Genomic DNA, 21,545 nt, shown 5'->3' with positions numbered 1-21,545 from the left:
GTCACTCGGCTCACCCCCCCCACCCTCCTGTCACTGGGCTCACCGCCCCGCCCTCCTGTCTCCAGCTTCTCTGGGGCCCCCAGCAGCTCCCCGGGGGGACGCCAGCCCCTGAGGTTCCTCTCCTGACACTGCTCCTGGCGATTCCCACAGACTTGCTCCCACATCAGGGCCGTGTGCAGAGGCCAGCTCTAGGCTTCTAGAGCTTCTCCCAGTGACTCCAAGGGGGCGTGGGGGCGCTAAGACCCCCGTGTCCATTCCGAGGACCTGAGCCCAGTCCTCAGCCTCAGCTCCTGCCTGGGTGCAGGGGAGGGAGCAGTGACGGCTCGGTGCTCGGCTTCCGACACCACGGGGAGACCTGGCGGGTCCCTGCTTCCCAGCTTCGGCCTGGGAGCTCACTCGCTGTCTCGCTCTCCCGAATAAGATAGGACGATGTGGTTCGTCTCTCCTCACACCACATCCCTCTCTGAGGCCACACGTCTGTCACGTGCCCCCCCCCCCCCGGCCCAGGATAGAAGCAGAACACGGCAGTCGCTGTCTTGGGTGTTGCATCCCCACGTAAAGGTTGATCTGTAGTATGTGCTCAATAAATATTTCCTGAATGAATAATTTCAATTTCCAGAGTTCCACCAGGGCCAGAAGCGCCTGCCCCACTTTAACACCTGGCACTGTAACGGGGGCACTGGCGAAGAAAAGCCAGGGACGCGGGAGGAGGCCACACAAGACTGCAAAGCTTAAGGAGAAAGGCGTTTGCTGCGTGCACGAAGCCAACAAGAAGTGAAACAGCAAACAAAACACGGCGTGAGACAGCTCAGCCAACGAACACAAACCGCTCTGCGCAACCCGGGAGCTAAAGCCGCATTTCTCCCATGCTGCGGATCAGAATCCACAGTGACACCTGCACTCCCAGGCAGGGGTGTCTGTGGCCAGCACGGCCTCGCCCTGCTCCGGGGCCGCAGACACCATGGTGCCAGGCCTGGATGCCCCTCCTCCACCCCCTCCCCAGCTGCAGACTAAGTCACTTTCACCAGGAGCTTTCTGGATCTGTTCTGTTCTCCTTGTGACCCCTGCCCTCCTCCTGCCCTGGGACACAGCACCAGGCCCGGCGACGCCAGTGAGAGAGCCGCAGCTGAGGGGGCCACACGCAGCCCGGGGTTCTGGAGAAGTGCTCTCTTGTGTCAGAATGTGCTTAAAACTGTCTATCCTACAACTCAGCATCCCTTTCAATGACAGAACCAGTGCTCCCCGTCAGGACCTCAAACACAGCCTTCAGCAGGAATTCAAACCCTGGGTCCTGGGGCTGGTGCTGCAGGTCAGGCGGCCACCTGGGACGCCAGCATCCCGTACAGGTGCCGGCTGGAGTCCCAGCTGCGCCACTTCCGATCCAGCTCCCTGCCAATGCGCCTGGGAAAGCAGCAGAAGGTGGCCCAACTACCTGGGCCCCTGCACCCATGTGGGAGACCTGGATGAAGCTCCTGGCTCCTGGCTTCAACCCAGCCCAGCCCCAATGGTTGTGGCCGTCTGCAGAGTGAACCAGGAGATGGAAGATCTCTCCCTCTCTGTCACTCTGCCTTTATAATACATAAATACCTTTTTAAAAAGATTTTATTTATTTATTTGAGAGGTAGAGTTACTGAGAGAGAGGTCTTGCATCTGCTGGTTCACTCCCAAAATGGCTGCAACGGCCGGAGCTGAGCTGATCCTAAACCAGGAGCCAGGAGCTTCTTCCAGGTCTCCCACACAGGTGCGGGGCCCAAGGACTTGGGCCATCTTCTACTGCTTTCCCAGGCCACAGCAGAGAGCTGGATCAGAAGTGAAGCATCTGGGACTTGAACCAGCACCCATGTGGGATGCTGGCACTGTAGCCAGCGGCTTTACCCACTACACCAAAGCGCAGGCCCCATAGATGAATCTTTAAGGAAAAAACAACCCTGGCTGCTCCTCTGAGCACTTCACAGCAACCCAAGCATCGGGGAAGAGATCACAAGACGCTGCCGGCGAGGGGGGCAGGGCGGGGTCCTCACGCGGTGCGTTGAGCTTCCTGCCTCCTGGCTCGTGGCAACGTTCAAAGCCACAGAAGACACCGCCGGCCTTCCTAGCCGTGGGGAGACAAGAACTGCATCCCAGAGCTGTGAGCACCTGGTCAACCTCGGCGGGCAAAGCCGGCAATGGCAGAACACCGCCGCCCCACCCGGCGAGCACCCCCGTGACATCTCACACCACCGTCTCAACGTCCCAGGGCTGTCCCAGGACAGGTGGGGGAGCCAAATCCACTTGTGGATGCCAGGCCGTCAGCACCGGGTCCGTCCCACTCACCGCCAGAGCAGAACCCAAGGCTCAGGGTCAGCCTGCGGCGGGATGCGGGCACCGCCATGCCCCAGCCGGAAGCCCGGCGTCTCCCTTTACCTGTGGGTCACAAGACCTCACACCGTGCTCTCTAGCGGGAGCTACTTCTGCAAAGACAAGTAAGGAACCAGGCTCAGTCCCGTTCAGGGCTGTGTGGTTGCCATGGCGACCTGAGGGCGGGGCCAGGGTGGAGCCCCCCGACTGGGTCTGAGGAGTGACAGGACAGACACGGGGAGGTGCAGGGTGGGCTCCCTGCTCTCTGCTCCCTGGCTCGCCAAGTGACCGCCGTCCCCTGTGGTCCTCCAGCCTCGCCAGATGCCCACACCAACGGGACCACCTGATCCCGGGCGGCGAAACCCCAACCTCCGGGCCAGAGTAAACCTTCTCTCCCTGCGCTGCTCCTCTCGGGCACTGTGATTAATTAACGCGTCGGAGGGGTGACTAACAGAAAACCTACAGGCGAGCCCAGTCACCTAAACGCCTCCCAGACGCCGTAACCAGATCAAGCCTTCATCCGTCAGCTGTTAACACAAGACTCGGGGTTGAAATGCCCGCATGAGTCCTGGGAGCCGAATCCTGGCCAAACCCTGACGAGGTACCACGGAAGAGGACGGCTCCATCCAAGCCCATAATCTCCCCTGAGGGGTCTCAGGCCTCCAATGAAGAGACGACAAGGTCACTAGCTAAGAAACCCATGGGACCCACACCACGGTTACACCCACGCCTTCTGCTCTGTCCTCAGACCCTCGGCAGCTACTACACGCAGGGCACGGCAGAAGGAAACCAAACCCTTCCCCAGGTTCGCGTCAGCAGGGAGGTGGCCTGGTGGGCGTGGCCGAGACTCTGCCCCCAGGGACGGCTCCGGAGGGCTACTTCACACTAGGGACAGACAGCAGGTGCACACTGATGACGCCTGCCCTGGCGACAGGGAGAGGGAAGCTCGGAGTCTTCTCTTACTACTGCGCCAGGGTCTCCTGTCACTAATATCACAAGAGGACCCACGGACAGGGTAGCAGGGCATAGGGGCTGCACGTGTCATTTGGGAACATACATGACAGGTTCCTCATGTGTGAAACTGGAGCCTAATGGGTAAGGTGCCGTGACATTCAGCGAATTCATAAACGAGACACCCAAGGCGGAGCCTGGCGTGCAGAAGGTGCTGGAACGCCACCAGCCAGCGCCCCCGGGGCCTCTGCTGTCCTCTCAAACCGCACGTCCCCAGCCTCTCGGCAGTAAAGCTCATCGCCACGGAGAAGGCCTTGCTCCTAAACTGTAGCAAAAGAGATGCAGAATATTTGGAAAAAACAGAACAAGCACAAAGACTTGCTCCCAATCGCACCCCTGGAAGCCGGCACCACCACCTTCTCCCGGTAAACACCTGGCGTATGCTTTGGCCAGAAGTCACCGGTGACAGCTAGAATCACCCTATACATGCGAGTTTCATGACCCGTGTTCTCCAGCTGACACCGGAATGCTTCAATGCAATGAAGAAAACAGACAAATCTAAACGGCAAAGCAGGAGTCCGTGCCGTGGCGCCGCGGGTACAGCCGCCACCCTGATGCCAGCACCCCATGTGACCGCCGGCTCAAGGCCCGGCTGCTCCATTTCCGATCGAGCTTCCTGCCAATGCACTGGGAAGGCCGCAGGGGATGGGCCAAGGACCCACGGAGGACGCAGAGGGAATTCCTGGCTCCTGGCCTTGGCCTGGCTCAGCCCCAGCTGTTGCAGCCATCTGGGGACTGATGGAAGAGGTGTCTCTGCCTTTCCCTCTCTCTCTGCCTTCAGATAAAGAAAATAAATCTCCTTTAAAAAATCAGTAAAGCGTTAACTCTAGCCCACTCCCCCGTATTCGATCACAAAGCCTAGAGAGTTTGGGGTTCATCAGCCGACACCCACATGAGTCACCCAGCACCCGGAGGGTTAGGAGCTGCAGCGCCAGGCAGGGCAGGACGGCAGATGCATCTCCAGCCATGAACCCCCAAGACGGGGCGCCCGGGGGCCTTGCTGTGGTTCGAATGCCGGGGTGCAAGATGCGGCAGGCTTTCCTGCCTGGAACTGAGCGCACTTGCCAACTGAAAAAAGAGAGAAATTCCGAGGGAAGCAGGCGCTGACACCGTGTGCTTTCTCGGGAGCCCGAGGCCCAGTGCTGCCTGGTGATCCGCAGGGCGCGGGGAACTGGGCCGTCAGGACACACAGGGTGGCAGGCCCAGGAGTCAGCGCCTGCCAGTAAACAGCCTGGCTGAGAAGGCAGTCGTGGGCCCCAGGCCGCGTCCTTCCATCCAGCCGTAAGGTCCTGGCATGGGGGTCCGGCCTCCCACGCCTGGCAGCGAGCGCCTGCCTTGCCTGCTGTCAGGAGCACGCGCTCGACACCGGCCCCGAGCCTGGGCCCCCGCGGGCCCACAGCACGCGGCCTGTGCACCTGCACAAATACAGGCAGGTGCCGGCCAGCACAGCACGGCACCACCGCGACAGCGCCTGCTCTCACTGACGTCATCAGGTCACAACTGGTCCAGCACCTGTCTGCTGGCGCGGTGCAGGGGCGGGCCCTGGGGACGTGGAATGAGGTGGCACCGTGACTGCCGGGGCCCCTGGCGGGGGTCGCCCTCAGGGACGACTTAGGAACGTGGCTGGAGGCCCCCTGGGCAGGAGATGCTTCCTCGCCTCATCTCACCGGACTCGGCTCCCCATCCCTGCAGGCACAGGCATCTCTCCCGCTGCCCACGAGTCTTGGTCCATCCGGCTGCACAGTGGGACACCACAGCCTGCGTGGCTCATGAGCCATGGCGTTCACATCTCAGCCCCTGCGGGGCTGCAGGCCCTGAGCCGGGGTCCCCTCGCAGGGTCCCGTGTTGGGGCAGAGCGAGGCAGCTCTCTGGGCCTCCTTCCTGGGAACCCAACCCTGTTCCTGAGGCTCTGACTCCCCTCCCTGAAGCCCCGCCTCCCAGACCTCAGCCTGCCCAGCCCCCTCCCCTCAGCAGCACGGGGCACTGGGCACTCGGGGACGCCTCCCAGACCTCAGCCTGCCCAGCCCCCTCCCCTCAGCAGCACGGGGCACTGGGCACTCGGGGACGCCTCGCAGTGGACGCTGGGGCACTGGGCACTCAGGGACGCCTCCCAGACCTCAGCCTGCCCAGCCCCCTCCCCTCAGCAGCACGGGGCACTGGGCACTCGGGGACGCCTCCCAGTGGACGCTGGGGCACTGGGCACTCGGGGACGCCTCCCAGTGGACGCTGGGGCACTGGGCACTTGGGGACGCCTCCCAGTGGACGCTGGGGGACTGGGCACTTGGGGACGACTCCCAGTGGACGACGGGGCACTGGGCACTCGGGGACGCCTCCGAGTGGACGCTGGGGGACTGGGCACTCGGGGACACCTCCCAGACCTCAGCCTGCCCAGCCCCCTCCCCTCAGCAGCACGGGGCACTGGGCACTCGGGGACGCCTCCCAGTGGACGCTGGGGCACTGGGCACTCGGGGACGCCTCCCAGACCTCAGCCTGCCCAGCCCCCTCCCCCTTAGCAGCACAGGGCACTGGGCACTCGGGGACGCCTCCCAGACCTCAGCCTGCCCAGCCCCCTCCCCCTTAGCAGCACGGGGCACTGGGCACTCGGGGACGCCTCCCAGTGGACGCTGGGGCACTGGGCACTCGGGGACACCTCCCAGTGGACACTGGGGCACTGGGCACTCGGGGACACCTCCCAGTGGACACTGGGGGACTGGGCACTCGGGGACACCTCCCAGTGGACGCTGGGGCACTGCGCACTCGGGGACGCCTCCCAGTGGACGCTGGGGCACTGGGCACCAGACCTCAGCCTGCCCAGCCCCCTCCCCCTTAGCAGCACGGGGCACTGGGCACTCGGGGACGCCTCCCAGACCTCAGCCTGCCCAGCCCCCTCCCCCTTAGCAGCACGGGGCACTGGGCACTCGGGGACGCCTCCCAGTGGACGCTGGGGCACTGGGCACTCGGGGACGACTCCCAGTGGACGCTGGGGCACTGCGCACTCGGGGACACCTCCCAGTGGACGCTGGGGGACTGGGCACTCGGGGACGCCTCCCAGTGGACGATGGGGCACTGGGCACTCGGGGACGCCTCCCAGTGGACGCTGGGGCACTGGGCACTTGGGGACGCCTCCCAGTGGACGCTGGGGCACTGGGCACTCGGGGACGCCTCGCAGTGGACGCTGGGGCACTGGGCACTCGGGGACGCCTCCCAGTGGACGCTGGGGCACTGGGCACTCGGGGACGCCTCCCAGTGGACGCTGGGGCACTGGGCACTCGGGGACGCCTCCCAGTGGACGATGGGGCACTGGGCACTCGGGGACGCCTCCCAGTGGACGATGGGGCACTGGGCACTTGGGGACGCCTCCCAGTGGACGATGGGGCACTGGGCACTCGGGGACACCTCCCAGTGGACGCTGGGGGACTGGACACTCGGGGACGCCTCCCAGTGGACGCTGGGGCACTGGGCACTCGGGGACGACTCCCAGTGGACGCTGGGGCACTGCGCACTCGGGGACACCTCCCAGTGGACGCTGGGGGACTGGGCACTCGGGGACGCCTCCCAGTGGACGATGGGGCACTGGGCACTCGGGGACGCCTCCCAGTGGACGCTGGGGCACTGGGCACTTGGGGACGCCTCCCAGTGGACGCTGGGGCACTGGGCACTCGGGGACGCCTCGCAGTGGACGCTGGGGCACTGGGCACTCGGGGACGCCTCCCAGTGGACGCTGGGGGACTGGGCACTCGGGGACGCCTCCCAGTGGACGCTGGGGCACTGGGCACTCGGGGACGCCTCCCAGTGGACGATGGGGCACTGGGCACTCGGGGACGCCTCCCAGTGGACGATGGGGCACTGGGTACTTGGGGACGCCTCCCAGTGGACGATGGGGCACTGGGCACTCGGGGACACCTCCCAGTGGACGCTGGGGGACTGGACACTCGGGGACGCCTCCCAGTGGACGCTGGGGCACTGGGCACTCGGGGACGCCTCCCAGTGGACGATGGGGGACTGGGCACTCGGGGACGCCTCCCAGTGGACGCTGGGGCACTGGGCACTCGGGGACGCCTCCCAGACCTCAGCCTGCCCAGCCCCCTCCCCCTTAGCAGCACGGGGCACTGGGCACTCGGGGACGCCTCCCAGTGGACGCTGGGGCACTGGGCACTCGGGGACGACTCCCAGTGGACGCTGGGGCACTGCGCACTCGGGGACACCTCCCAGTGGACGCTGGGGGACTGGGCACTCGGGGACGCCTCCCAGTGGACGATGGGGCACTGGGCACTCGGGGACGCCTCCCAGTGGACGCTGGGGCACTGGGCACTTGGGGACGCCTCCCAGTGGACGCTGGGGCACTGGGCACTCGGGGACGCCTCGCAGTGGACGCTGGGGCACTGGGCACTCGGGGACGCCTCCCAGTGGACGCTGGGGGACTGGGCACTCGGGGACGCCTCCCAGTGGACGCTGGGGCACTGGGCACTCGGGGACGCCTCCCAGTGGACGATGGGGCACTGGGCACTCGGGGACGCCTCCCAGTGGACGATGGGGCACTGGGCACTTGGGGACGCCTCCCAGTGGACGATGGGGCACTGGGCACTCGGGGACACCTCCCAGTGGACGCTGGGGGACTGGACACTCGGGGACGCCTCCCAGTGGACGCTGGGGCACTGGGCACTCGGGGACGCCTCCCAGTGGACGATGGGGGACTGGGCACTCGGGGACGCCTCCCAGTGGACGCTGGGGCACTGGGCACTCGGGGACGCCTCCCAGTGGACGCTGGGGCACTGGGCACTCGGGGACGCCTCCCAGTGGACGCTGGGGCACTGGGCACTCGGGGACGCCTCCCAGTGGACGCTGGGGCACTGGGCACTCGGGGACGCCTCCCAGTGGACGCTGGGGCACTGGGCACTCGGGGACGCCTCCCAGTGGACGCTGGGGCACTGGGCACTCGGGGACGCCTCCCAGTGGACGCTGGGGGACTGGGCACTCGGGGACGCCTCCCAGTGGACGCTGGGGCACTGGGCACTCGGGGACGCCTCCCAGTGGACGCTGGGGCACTGGGCACTCGGGGACGCCTCCCAGTGGACACTAGGTGGGGCCCATGCTCCACACCTGCAGGACACCCCCATCACCACCCACAGGGCAAGTGCGGGGCAGGACACTGGATGCTGTCTCTGCTGCACCCAGCACCTACAGGTACACGGGGTCTGCTCAGAGGCCTGCCAGGGGCTGCACCCCAACCCCATCCTGAGCCAGCCATCACCCCTGGCTGAGGGTCAGCTCTCGTGACCTAGGACAGAGGAGACTGGCAGAGTCCACTCTGGGGACACCACACACACACACACACACACCAGGGCACCCACGCGTGACCTAGGACACAGGAGACTCTCGCCACGTCCACTCTGGGGACACCACACACACACACACACACATTCACGCACGGCAAGCACCCACGCATGACCTAGGACACAGGAGACTTGCAGAGTCCACTCTGGGGACACCACACACACACACACACACAAACACCAGGGCACCCACGCGTGACCTAGGACACAGGAGACTCTCGCCACGTCCACTCTGGGGACACCACACACACACACATACACACACATTCACGCACGGCAAGCACCCACGCATGACCTAGGACACAGGAGACTTGCAGAGTCCACTCTGGGGACACCACACACACACACACACACACACGTACGGCGAGCACCCACACATGACCTAGGACACAGGAGACTTGCAGAGTCCACTCTGGGGACACCACACACACACACACACACACACACAAACACCAGGGCACCCACGCGTGACCTAGGACACAGGAGACTCTCGCCACGTCCACTCTGGGGACACCACACACACACACACACACACACTCACGTACGGCGAGCACCCACGCATGACCTAGGACACAGGAGACTTGCAGAGTCCACTCTGGGGACACCACACACACACACACACACAAACACCAGGGCACCCACACGTGACCTAGGACACAGGAGACTCTCGCCACATCCACTCTGGGGACACCACACACACACTCACACACACATACACACACTCACACACAAACGCGCACACACAGAGCACCCACACGTGACCTAGGATGCAGGAGACTGGATCAAGATGCTGGGGCGTGGCCGTGGCCGTGGGCACGCAGTGAGCTCACACTCTGCTTCCTGGCTCACCGTGTGGCCTCCCTCCCACAGCAGACCACAGCCCCCGACCCTGCACCGTGAGCCCCCAAAACTGCGAGCCAACATGTGCCTTCCCCTTCCTGGGTGGCTCCCCCAAGTGCATCTGCTGTGCCAACGCGACACAGACTGACACGGGACGGAGGCCTGCACCTGACATGGGACGGAGGCTACACGACACGGGACAGAGGCCTGCACCCGACATGCGACGGAGGCCTGCACCCAACATGGGACAGAGGCCTGCACCCAACACGCAACGGAGGACTGCACCCGACACAGGACAGAGGCCTGCACCCGACACGGGACAGAGGCCTGCACCCAACACGGAATACAGCCTGCACCCAACACGGGACAGAGGCCTGCACCCGACACGGGACAGAGGCCTGCACCCAACATGCGACGGAGGCCTGCACCCAACATGGGACAGAGGCCTGCACCCAACACGCAACGGAGGACTGCACCCGACACAGGACAGAGGCCTGCACCCAACATGGGACAGAGGCCTGCACCCAACACGCAACGGAGGACTGCACCCGACACGGGACAGAGGCCTGCACCCGACATGCGACGGAGGCCTGCACCCAACACGGGACAGAGGCCTGCACCCAACATGCGACGGAGGCCTGCACCCAACACAGGACAGAGGCCTGCACCCAACATGGGACAGAGGCCTGCACCCAACACGCGATGGAGGCCTGCACCCGACACAGGACAGAGGCCTGCACCCGACACAGGACAGAGGCCTGCACCCAACACGGGACAGAGGCCTGTACCCGACACGGGACAGAGGCCTGCACCCAACACGGAACACAGCCTGCACCCGACACGGGACGGAGGCCTGCACCCGACACAGGACAGAGGCCTGCACCCAACACGCGACAGAGCCTACACGACATGCAACGGAGGCCTGCACCCAACATGCGACAGAGCCTACACCCGACATGGGACTGAGGCCTGCACCCGACATCCTCGCCCCTCCACGGTGCCACAATAAACCCCTGCGCTGCAGGAGACCCCGGAGCAGGCAGAGGCAGCCCCACCCACATTCTGTAAAGGAGAAGACTGAAGGTTCCCAATAAGAAGACACGATAACTTCCAGGAGACACGAGGGCTAACTGCCTCATTTGATCTTCACACAGCACACACACCACACGGATCATCACACACAGCACACGTCAACCACCACACACAGCACACGGATCATCACACACAGCACACGTCAACCACCACACACAGCACACGGATCATCATCACACACAGCACACGTCAACCACCACACACAGCACACGGATCATCACACACAGCACACGTCAACCGCCACACGGATCATCACACACAGTACATGTCAACCACCACAGATTACCACACACACCACATGGAACATGGATCATCACACACACACGTCAACCACCACACGGATCCTCACACAGCACACGTCGATCACCGCACGTCCCACACGGAACACGTCAATCAGTGCTTGTCAACGGCAGACAGTAAACAAACAGAAGACGCAGACACACGGGGGGTGATGGGACCAGTTCCGGGGACTCAGCCGTGCCTGGGGACAGGCTCTGCCAACCTCCATTCTGTGCTGGTGGAGGAGGTCACGGCAGGGGACGCCAGGGTGACCGGGGCCGGGGTCACGTGTGGCAGCCGGCAGTGCCGGAGCTCTGGGGGGACGGTGAGAGGAGAAGGGTGAACGGCAGAGTTGGTGCAGCCACAAAGTCTGGCCGCGGAGGGCACAGCGACCCTGGGAAGTGACCGGCTGGCTCGGTGCCCTGCGCCTCCTCCGATGGTCTGACGGCCGAGAGCAAGCCAGGGAGCAGGCGGCGCGCCCGGGAACTCGCCGGACTGGTCCGTGCAGCCTGGGCCTGCGGCTCGCTCACTGCTCACTCTTCCCAAGCTGCTCTTGGCAACCGCGCGCCTGTCCTCTCGATGACCTCAGCAGCCTGCTGACCACACCGCACACCGCCCTGCCCTCGGAGGGCAGGAAATTTCCAACCCCAGACGCGGCTGCGGGATCCATGCCTCTCGCTCGCCGGGGAGAGAGCTCACTTCCAGCGGACTCTCCCCTTACCTCCATCTGGGCGGAAGTCAGGGGCCGGGTACATGCTCCCGCCAGTGCACCCTGAACACCCTGGCCATGCTGGGCTGGGGTGTGGGGCATCCTGCTCGCACGGCCTCGGCTTGTCTCCCTGGGCTACCTGTAACCTGGCCCCAGCTTCCTTCCTGGAGAGACACGGAGAGCCGCTCTACAAACAAGGCCCAGCACAGGCACGATGCTGAGACTCCCGCTGGCCCCGGAACTCCATCAGGGCAGCGACAGATCGTCCGCAGGACAAACAGAGCCTGCAGGTGGCCTGGGTGCGGTGGGGAAGGGAGAGCCGCCGGTGGAGGCCAGCGTCCGGGAACACGCCACGGCCATGTACCCGGGGTGGCCGGATCTGCTGAGCTGAAGAACCTGGGGCTGTCCGTGAAGCCTCCCGATTTCTAAACGCTGCCTTGCTTTTATTTTGAAATGATTTGGTGGTGCGTGGGGAGGACATAGAAGAGAGCTGCAGGCGAGACGCAGCCATGAACTTGGTGGTCGTGACCATGGCACTAGAGACGAGCTTCGACCACCAAGGAGAAGTTACGAGATGACGGTAACCGACCGACCACAGTTCTGGATCTTCAAGTGTGAGTCACTCTCTGTTAGCCACCATCCACCCAGGGTTCCAGATCTGTCTTCAGCCCTACCTGTCACCCCCGCTGGGACACCCCACGGCCACTGTCCCACACACCTGCTTGAATCCTACTCCATCCTTTGTAAGAATGTTTTAAATTATTTTTCATTTACTCGAGAGGCAGGAAACTCATGGTCCAAATGCCAGCGGTGGCCAAGCCTGGGCTAGGCCAAAGCTGGGAGCTGACCACTCGATCCAGCTGTCCCGCGTGAGCTGCAGGGACCCAGCCGCTCCAGCCACCACCACGGACCTGGGAACCGGAGCCTGGTGCACTGCGGTGGGACACAGACACCTCAGCTGCTCAGGTGGACACTGCCCCCTTCAGAGCTCGGTTTTGGACGCTGGCTCCGGCGGGAACCTACATGTCGCCTGGTACAGGAAGCCTGCACCGATCTCCCTCGTGCCTGCACCCCGAGAGGCACCGCAGTGCGGCGACGGCTGCTCCCTGCCGCCAGCGCCCAGCCCGGAGCCGGCACCCACCCTCCGAGCTCTCACCGCCAAACACGTCTCCGTTCTGGAAGCTCTTCCCCTTCTGGGCCTCCTCGTCGTTCTGAACGGTGGCAACATGCTTGGCGGAGGCACAGCCCATAGTCTCATTCGCTGAGCTTCAGCCGCGCTGAACCGCTGACCATCGCTACAGACAAGCCGGCATCGTCCTCCTCCGGGCACGAGAGGCACGTCCACCTTGCGGCTGGGTCGGTCCGGCCGGGAGCACCTGCAGGGACACAGGCTGCGGTCAGAACCTGCTGGGCGGGCAGTGTCGCAGCTACATCCACGCACACCCGGGGCAGCGGGCAGGACAGCCCTGAGAGCAGAACACAGACCCTGCGGGGCACGCGGCGGGGAGACCCCAAACCCTTGCTCACTTGCCAGGGAGAACCTGGGCGCCCAGACCTGTCTCAGGTCTACGGCTCTGAATCTGCACACCTCCAGGGCGGGGCATGCACATTTCTGGGATGGCCCCCAGTCTCCCACCCCTCCCCACACCCTGCGGGCAGCCCCTCCATTCCCCCAGCTTGCACCAAGGGCTGCTGTACACAGTGCGGGCACCATGGGCTGCTGTACCCAGGGCGGGCGCCAAGGGCTGCTGTATGCAGGGCGGGCGCCATGGGCTGCTGTACCCAGGGCGGGCGCCATGGGCTGCTGTACCCAGGGCGGGCGCCATGGGCTGCTGTACCCAGGGCGGGCACCAAGGGCTGCTGTACCCAGGGCGGGCGCCATGGGCTGCTGTACCCAGGGCGGGCGCCATGGGCTGCTGTACCCAGGGCGGGCGCCATGGGCTGCTGTACCCAGGGCGGGCGCCATGGGCTGCCGTACGCAGGGCGGGCACCATGGGCTGCCGTACCCAGGGCAGTCACCATAGGCTGCCGTACGCAGGGCGGGCACCAAGGGCTGCTGTACCCAGGGTGGGCACCATGGGCTGCCGTACCCAGGGCGGGCACCATGGGCTGCTGTACCCAGGGCGGGCACCAAGGGCTGCTGTACGCTGGGCGGGCTGCAGGAGACCCATCTGTCTGCTTCATGGTTTTGCTGATATTGGAAGACAAGGGAGGCGACAGGGCAAGGTCTTCCGCTTGCTGTGTCTGCTTCCTGTGGGGCAGCCGAGCGCCTGGAGGCCAGGGCAGGACAGCACGGCCTGAGGCAGAGGGCGCTAGCCCCGGGGAGGCTGAGTGTCCCAGAAAAACCACAAGGTGACGGCCGAAGCCACCTCCTCGTGCCCCACGCAGGCAGGCCCTGGGTTTGCCACACTCAGAGCTGCCGTGTCTGACCCCCACTCCCCGGCTCCAGTGCCGTCCCTGCGCCCACTGTGCTGGCTCTGCCCTCCCACCCGGCACAGCCTCCTGCAGTAAGCAGCACCCCCAGCCAGGCCCCGGGAACCGCCAGGGCCTCAGGCCGCCTGGGAGCACGGCGGGGGCGGGGAAGATCCTTACGCTGGGACCAGGGACCCCGAGCACGGAGGGCTTTGCAGGTGCATCTTGTGGGCAGCCACAGGCAGTCGCCCCTTTTGTTTACACTTAAACATATGGATGGAGACATCCCGGCACAGACGATCAGGCTAAGGAGATTCCAGGAAGAACCGTATCTCACCGCTAGACTTCTCACAAGAGAGGATGTAGATACTCAGCCACACCTGAAACCAGCATTTATTACCTGGGTGTTTTATTACGCCCTTGTAATCTATGACTGATAACATTCTGTGATCTGTTAAGCGGAAGACCTTTATCAGGAACTCTTTGTAACCCCAACAGTCTTTTAGATATGTAAGTCCTCTGTGTGCCTTCGTGTGTACAACTGGTCGTGTTTAAATACTACTGGGCTTGGTGAATAAACGCGCCTTGATCAGGATCTGTCTTGGCTCCATTCTTTGCGTCCTTGTCCCCCCATTCCCACTCTCTGTTTCAGGAAACCCGGTTCTTTGTGCTGCAGGCCGGCACACATCTGATCAACCTAACACAGGGCCTCAGACACCGGGCATGGCACGCACCGTCCCTCACGGCACACGGCTCCCAGTTCCAGCCTCTGCGTGACAGGGCGGTCTGCAAGGAGGACACACGGCTACTGATGCTCCGGCTGCTCACACTGGTAGCCTCTTGCTCACTCAGTCTCCCTGGAGCTACCCGAGATCCAGGCCCGTGGGTGGATGACACACGCCCACACATACGTGCAACCCTGTGCATGCACACACACATGCACACACACTGTGGGAGCCGTCAGCGGTGCAGAGGGCTCAGGGGCCCGAGGCGGGAGGGAGACTAATGCCACAGGTGGACGATGCGGTGTCGCTGGCCCCGAGATGGAGGAGTCCCGGCGGTGTGTGACCACGCGGAATCCAGAAACAGAGGGAGGGAGAAAGCGGTGTCTTGCGAGTCTGAAAGGCCGGGCAGGCAGCCACGGGGCTGACGGTCAGCGTGGCAGCCTCCCAGGAGTGTCTGTGTCAGCCTGGTGTGCACGGGGGTGGGGCAGGCGCTGGCGCTGGGTCAGGGGCCTGGAGGCCACCTGCTTGTGGCTCTACCCCAGCTGAGCGCAGATAAACCAGAAACACCAGACACAGCAGCCCCGTGGCCCCTTCTGAACACGCCGTGAGAATATTGGATCAGCGCGTGGAAATGCACGCTGCCAACCGGCTGCACACTCAGAGCCTCACGGCGCAGCAGGTGTGTGTGTCCACAGTGTCCTCTGGGTTTCAGAAGTTGTGTGAGGAGCTGGTGCTGTGGCACAGTAGGTTAACCCTCCGCCTACAGTGCCGGCATCCCATATGGGCACCGGTTCGAGTCCCGGCTGCTCCACTTCCCATCCAGCTCCCTGCTATGGCCTGGGAAAGCAGTGGAAGATGGCCCAAGTCCTTGGGCCCCTGCACCCACGTGGGAGACCCAGAGGAAGCTCCTGGCTCCTGGCTTTGGATCAGCGAAGCTCCAGCCACTGCAGCCAGTTGGGGAGTGAACCAGCGGATGGAAGACCTCTCCCTCTCTCCCTCTGCCTCTCCTCTCTCTATGTAACTCTGACTTTCAAATAAATAAAATAAATCTTTAAAAAAAAAAAAAGAAGTTGGGTTGATATCAAAAACCTTCATCTGAAAGTAAGACGTTGGAATTGCGGAAGTCGAATACATTGCCGCAGAATAACAAATAAAACAGTCGAGAGTTCCTCTTTTTAGACAGCGCCTGTAACAGTAAACACCAGCACGAGGGCTCAGTGAACCAGCAGATCCACGTGACTGACAGCCAGTGCAAGGGTGACTCAGCAGATTTTCCCCAGCTGTGTATTTTTAGCAGCACTATGGTCAGTGCGCCTTCTCGCCCTATCAGAGGATGGTTTGTCCTGAAACACAGGCTCTGTCTCTCACAGCAGGACGGGCATTTTAAGAGCCACGTTTCCGGGTTTTACAGCTCCATCAGGAAGGAGAGAGGGTGCGGGCGTCTGAGAGGCAGCAACCCCACCCCTCAAGCCGCCAGGGAGTGCAGGGCAGCACACCCTGCACGCCAGCACCGCGAGGCCCACGCACCAGCAGTCGGCGGCGGCGAGATGCCCATGTTCTCCTCCGTCCCCACAGGACACAGCGGGAAGACCAGGGTGCGGGCGGTGCAGCACACGGGGCCTGGAGGCCTCGCGCTGGGCCCTGCCACACCGAGCGAGCCTCACCGGGGCCCCGGGAACCACGCCTCTGTCCCAGCCCGACCGACCCAGCACCCGGGCTTCCGTGCTGTGGGAGTTTGCTCCCTTAGCCTTGACCCTGGAAGACCTCACCCGGCACCCCTGGAGACGTGAGCTGGTGTGGACAACTCCCCTCACGCCACCCCGGCATTCCACGGCCATCTCCCCTCCCTGGCTGGTTGCCAGCGCTCGGCACCCACAGGGCCTCAGCAGGGAGGCTGGGGGGAGACAAGCCCGCAGACCCCGCAGTGGCTCGGGGGTCTTCTCTCCCCTCCCTCCCAGCAGCAGGCTCTTTCTGAAGCCATAGATCACAGAGCGAGGATTACAGCCACGCGGCTCTGTGGTGCTGGACAGAGCTTCCAAAGCCAAGTCCCTGGGAGGGTGATGTTTCTAAGCTAATGACCTATGCCACAGGACCATCAGGCACCTGGAAAACACGGGCTCCAATTCCTGGCCACGGCACAGAGGCTCAAGGAGGCGCCTGGACTCCTGCGTCTGCTGCCGGAGGCCCAGACGGTGCTGGGCGCTCTCACACCTTCCCGAGCATCCGTCTCCCACCCCCTCGCCCCAGGCCGCGCGTCAGCACCAAGGCTCCCATGTCTGGGACCCCGGTTCACCACGTCACGTGGAGCTAATCCAGGTGAATTCCTTGTCAGAGTCCGAAAAACAGTAAGAGCAGCAGCTGTTTCCCTTCTGAGACTGAAAACCTCGGCAGAAAACGAGGTGTCTGAGATGCGGCTCCCTGTGCTTCTACAGAGACACGCCCCTGCCAGCTCTGCCACGCCAGGTGCGGCTCTGGTGCGTGTGCAGGTGTGGAGCGTGTGAGGGTGTGGAGTGTGTACAGGTATGGAGTGTGTACAGGTGTGGCTTGTGTACAGGTGTGCAGGTGTGGAGCGTGTGAGGGTGTGGAGTGTGTACAGGTGTGGAGCGTGTACATGTGTGGCTTGTGTACAGGTGTGCAGGTGTGGAGGGTGTACAGGTGTGCAGTGTGTGCGTACAGGTGTGGTACATGTGTAGGTATACATGGCTTATGTACAGGTGTGGAGTGTACAGGTGTGGAGTGTACAGGTGTGGCACATGTACAGGTGTGGAGGGTGTACAGGTGTGGCACATGTACAGGTGTGGAGTGTACAGGTGTGGAGCGTGTGCAGGTGTGGAGCGTGTGCAGGTGTGGAGTGTACAGGTGTGGAGGGTGTACAGGTGTGGCACATGTACAGGTGTGGAGTGTACAGGTGTGGAGCGTGTGCAGGTGTGGAGCGTGTGCAGGTGTGGAGTGTGCAGGTGTGGAGTGTACAGGTGTGGAGTGTACAGGTGTGGCACATGTACAGGTGTGGAGTGTACAGGTGTGGAGCGTGTGCAGGTGTGGAGCGTGTGCAGGTGTGGAGTGTGCAGGTGTGGAGTGTACAGGTGTGGAGTGTACAGGTGTGGCACATGTACAGGTGTGGAGTGTACAGGTGTGGAGCGTGTGCAGGTGTGGAGCGTGTGCAGGTGTGGAGTGTGCAGGTGTGGAGTGTACAGGTGTGGAGTGTACAGGTGTGGCACATGTACAGGTGTGGAGTGTACAGGTGTGGAGCGTGTGCAGGTGTGGAGCGTGTGCAGGTGTGGAGTGTGCAGGTGTGGAGTGTACAGGTGTGGAGTGTACAGGTGTGGAGAGTGTGCAGGTGTGGAGTGTACAGGTGTGGAGTGTACAGGTGTGGAGTGTACAGGTGTGGAGTGTACAGGTGTGGAGTGTACAGGTGTGGAGAGTGTACAGGTGTGGAGTGTACAGGTGTGGAGCGTGTGCAGGTGTGGAGTGTACAGGTGTGGAGTGTACAGGTGTGGAGTGTACAGGTGTGGAGCGTGTGCAGGTGTGGCACATGTACATGTGTGGAGTGTGTGCAGGTGTGGCACATGTACAGGTGTGGAGCATGTACAGGTGTGGAGCGTGTGCAGGTGTGGAGCGTGTGCAGGTGTGCAGCATGTGTGCGCAGGTATGGAGCGCGTGCAGGTGTGCTACACCTCCTGCCCTGCCCGTGGCTTCTCTCGTGCCCAGAGGGCCCCGGGAGCCCAGCCCACTGGTGTTCAGCAATGGGCAGATGCAATGAGAGAAAAGGCAGGGGAGGGAGACACAGAAATCAAGAACCGAGTAGAGGGAGAGCAGAGTAAGCGCCAATCACTAGGCTGACCTCAGTACGAGCAACGAGGCCACTCAGAGCGCCCCGGGGCCCTGCCGAGGGGCTGGCATGGCGGGACCTCACCCTAACAAAGCAGAACAAAGTCCCGGGGACCACGGCCAGGAGGCAGGCTGGGGGTGCCCCAGAGCCCCAACTTAACGAGCACCTGCTGGCAGAAGACCTGAGACTGGGCTGGGCCCCACACACACTGTCCCTCGGCAGAGACGGCGCTGGGTCCTGCAGGCGACCGTCCCTCCATGCCCGTCCCCTCTCACACCCGAGAAGCAGGCAGGATTCCTCCCCCTGCACCCGAAAGCCTGCGCTTTCACCCGGGTCTCGTGCACAGAGTAGCCCCAGAATGTTCTGGGAAAATTCACATGGTCTTTTAATTCATTTCCTAAGCACTCTCGGGAGCTCCTTCCCGGCCCGCACTCTCGGTTCAACTCCCTGTTCCTTGGGTTTGCTGCGGGTCTGCAGCCGGTGACCACGGCATGGAAGGCCAGGGTGGCCGGCAGGCAGGGATGCTTGCGAACCAGCTACGCTGAGCAGATTCCAAGATGCGCTGGGTCAGACCGCGCTGCCATCAGCGCCTCGTCTAAAGCCAGGGTTTCTGTTGGCGTGTTTGCTTTCGCTGAAGCTTAAATCCCCCATGAGCTTTGCACACCAAAGCACTGCTTGAGGACACTGTCCTCAGGGGCCGGATGCGGAATCAGCACTTCCAGGGAGTGCAAACCCACGCCCCTTTGACCTCCTGCGTCGTGAAGATGAACACACACAAGGGCACCTGAGTTCTTCCAGTGCTCTCAAGAAAGCTCATGGATCTGGAGCCCTCGGCCAGAAGCACACTGCACAGACATCCACGGGAAGGCAGGCGGAGCCGAGAGCTGGAGGAGGCTGCCCGGGTGTGGTGCCAGCGGCGCCCGTGCACCGTCCAGTGGGGTCCGGTGGGGCCTGGGGGAGCGAGACCACGGCGCCAACGCGCCTCTCCACCTCTCCAGCCAGGGAACAGCACACGGGGTCGCAGGTCCTGCACCCCGGGGCCTGCTTGCGTTATGTCTACTTCAGAACAGCTGTCTCAAAGGCGCCCCGCATTCCCCACTTGCAGGGCCGTCCTGAGTGAGCTCGGTGTCCTCTCCCACTTGTCCCGGGAAGGGGACTCGGGTGTTGGCATGGAGACCACGGCCGGGGCCTGTGCTGCTCACTCCACAGCAGAGCCCCAGGCTCCTGCCCAGACTGGGCGGTTGTGGTCTTTGCCGGAACAGGGCCCTCACACGGGGCTTCCTGGCAACGCCTGGATCAGAAGCAGGAGCGGCAGTTAGGTGAAGGGAATCCTGAGGCCTGGGCCTGGCAACCTCTGAGACTGTGCAGCTGTGACAGTCACAGGGACACTGCGTGGACGGAGGCACCCCCAGCAGATGGCCTCTTGTCCGGTCCGGGGTGGACGGCACCCACTGCCACTACCACGTGGACAGGGCTGCCCGGAACCCCTCAGGATCCAGCCTTCCGCTTCCAAGGCCTCCCTGAAATTCCTACGGAATCCTCGGGATCCGAGCTAGAACCCACACGTGTGGACCAGCGTGCTGTCCCCCAGCCTCTCGCTATTCATCAGCGTCTGTTTGCTTTTTCTAAGCCAAAAAGCTCAGCCAAGTCCCCTGGACCTCAGCGGCTTCAAAAGCATCAGAAAGGGACTGGAACCTCAGCTCCAAAGGTGACGTCGTAGAACTCCAGCTACGGCACCGCTGCTCCACAACCAAGCCAAACGCAGACCTCTGCAGGGCCGCGAGGTCCACCCGACTCGCCCACTGCTCCCCGAGGCTCTGGGGTGAAGCCTGAGGCGGCTGAGAAAACCCAAGGCAGAGGAGGACCCCACCCCTGCCCACTGCCCGTCCTCCGGCTGCTCCAGGGACACCAGCGCCGGGCAGTCCTCACTCCCCCTGCCGCCCAGACAGCGCGACTCCGAGTCCCCCACAGCGGCCCCCTGTGCACCTGCCCCGAGGACAGCCCCCTCGCCCAGACCTGGCGAGCTCCTGCCCACCTGAGGGTCCCTGCAGAAAGTTCCTGGTGCACCTGTGGCCATGCCCAGGGCCTTGCCGCAGAGCTGAGCTGTGCCCATGGGTCCAGAAGCCCAGCAGCACCCGGGAGGGACAGAGCTCGCACTTCCTCTCCCTGTTGCTGCCCCTCTGGCTTCCAGCAGGGCCCGGCTCAGTAAATGAAGGACGAGGGCTCCCGACTGCCCAGGTCGGCCTGAGCTCGCCCTGCACGCTGACCCTCGGCCTAGCCTCGCGCGGCCAAGCCCTCTGCCCACTCTTCAACAGCGAGGAAGCCCCGCCTGTCCATCTGTCACTCAAATTCTGCCCCAGCCCCAAGGTCCCGCTGGAGACCTCACCCCAGGCCCCAGGGAGCTTCACCTACCCCGGGTCCTCCAGGTGCCTGGGGCCTGCAGCTCTCTCCGCTCGTGGCAAAGGCGAGCCCTGCTCCCCAGGTCTCTGACACTACCAGTTCTTGGCACAGAGCAGATTAATAAACACACATCACCTGCCACGCTGGCTGGAAGCAGTGCGCAGGAGGACGCAACTATAGAAACTATTAAAAAGAAAAAAACTTACACCAGAAGTGCAGCTCAGAATCTCTGATTATCAGAGGCTGAATCACCATAGTTTGGTAAAACTGGTCCCTGAATAAAGGTCATTTTTAAATAGAAACTTTTGTCCACGTGACAAAAAAAAATTACGAAGAGAAAATTTGGCGGAAACAAAATAAAGAAGGAAAAAGATGTATGCACAAGCCTGCGTCTCCAACCCCTGCCAGGACAGGAGGGCTGGCCGGTGCCGAGTCCCAGCGGCCCAGCCACGGCCCCTGAACCCGCGATGCTCCCCACGGTGCTGCCATGCTTGGCCCGGCTTCTCGCAAACGTCTCCCTGCACTCCCTGTCTCGTGACTGGGCCCCACTGTACAGTTTCACTTACTTTCCATTTCTC

The 21,545-nt window shown here is 63.1% G+C and overlaps 1 protein-coding gene across 2 annotated transcripts in view; it reads right to left on the bottom strand.

The window, feature by feature from the left end:
* C14H1orf21 (chromosome 14 C1orf21 homolog) overlaps positions 1–21,545 on the bottom strand; it is a 154,724-nt gene that overhangs the window by 81,341 nt on the left and 51,838 nt on the right. For both annotated transcript variants that reach the window (XM_062211493.1, XM_062211494.1), the window contains exon 2: positions 12,758–12,977. In XM_062211493.1, coding sequence (XP_062067477.1) covers positions 12,758–12,851 — 94 coding nt within the window. In that variant the 5' untranslated portion in view covers positions 12,852–12,977. The remainder of the gene's footprint in view (positions 1–12,757; positions 12,978–21,545) is intronic.

This window comes from Lepus europaeus, chromosome 14 (genome assembly GCF_033115175.1).
Source record: "Lepus europaeus isolate LE1 chromosome 14, mLepTim1.pri, whole genome shotgun sequence".
In the NCBI taxonomy this organism is placed as follows: Eukaryota; Metazoa; Chordata; class Mammalia; order Lagomorpha; family Leporidae; genus Lepus; species Lepus europaeus.
Note: the sequence above shows the minus strand (reverse complement) of the source record. Positions and strands in the feature narration are given on the sequence as shown.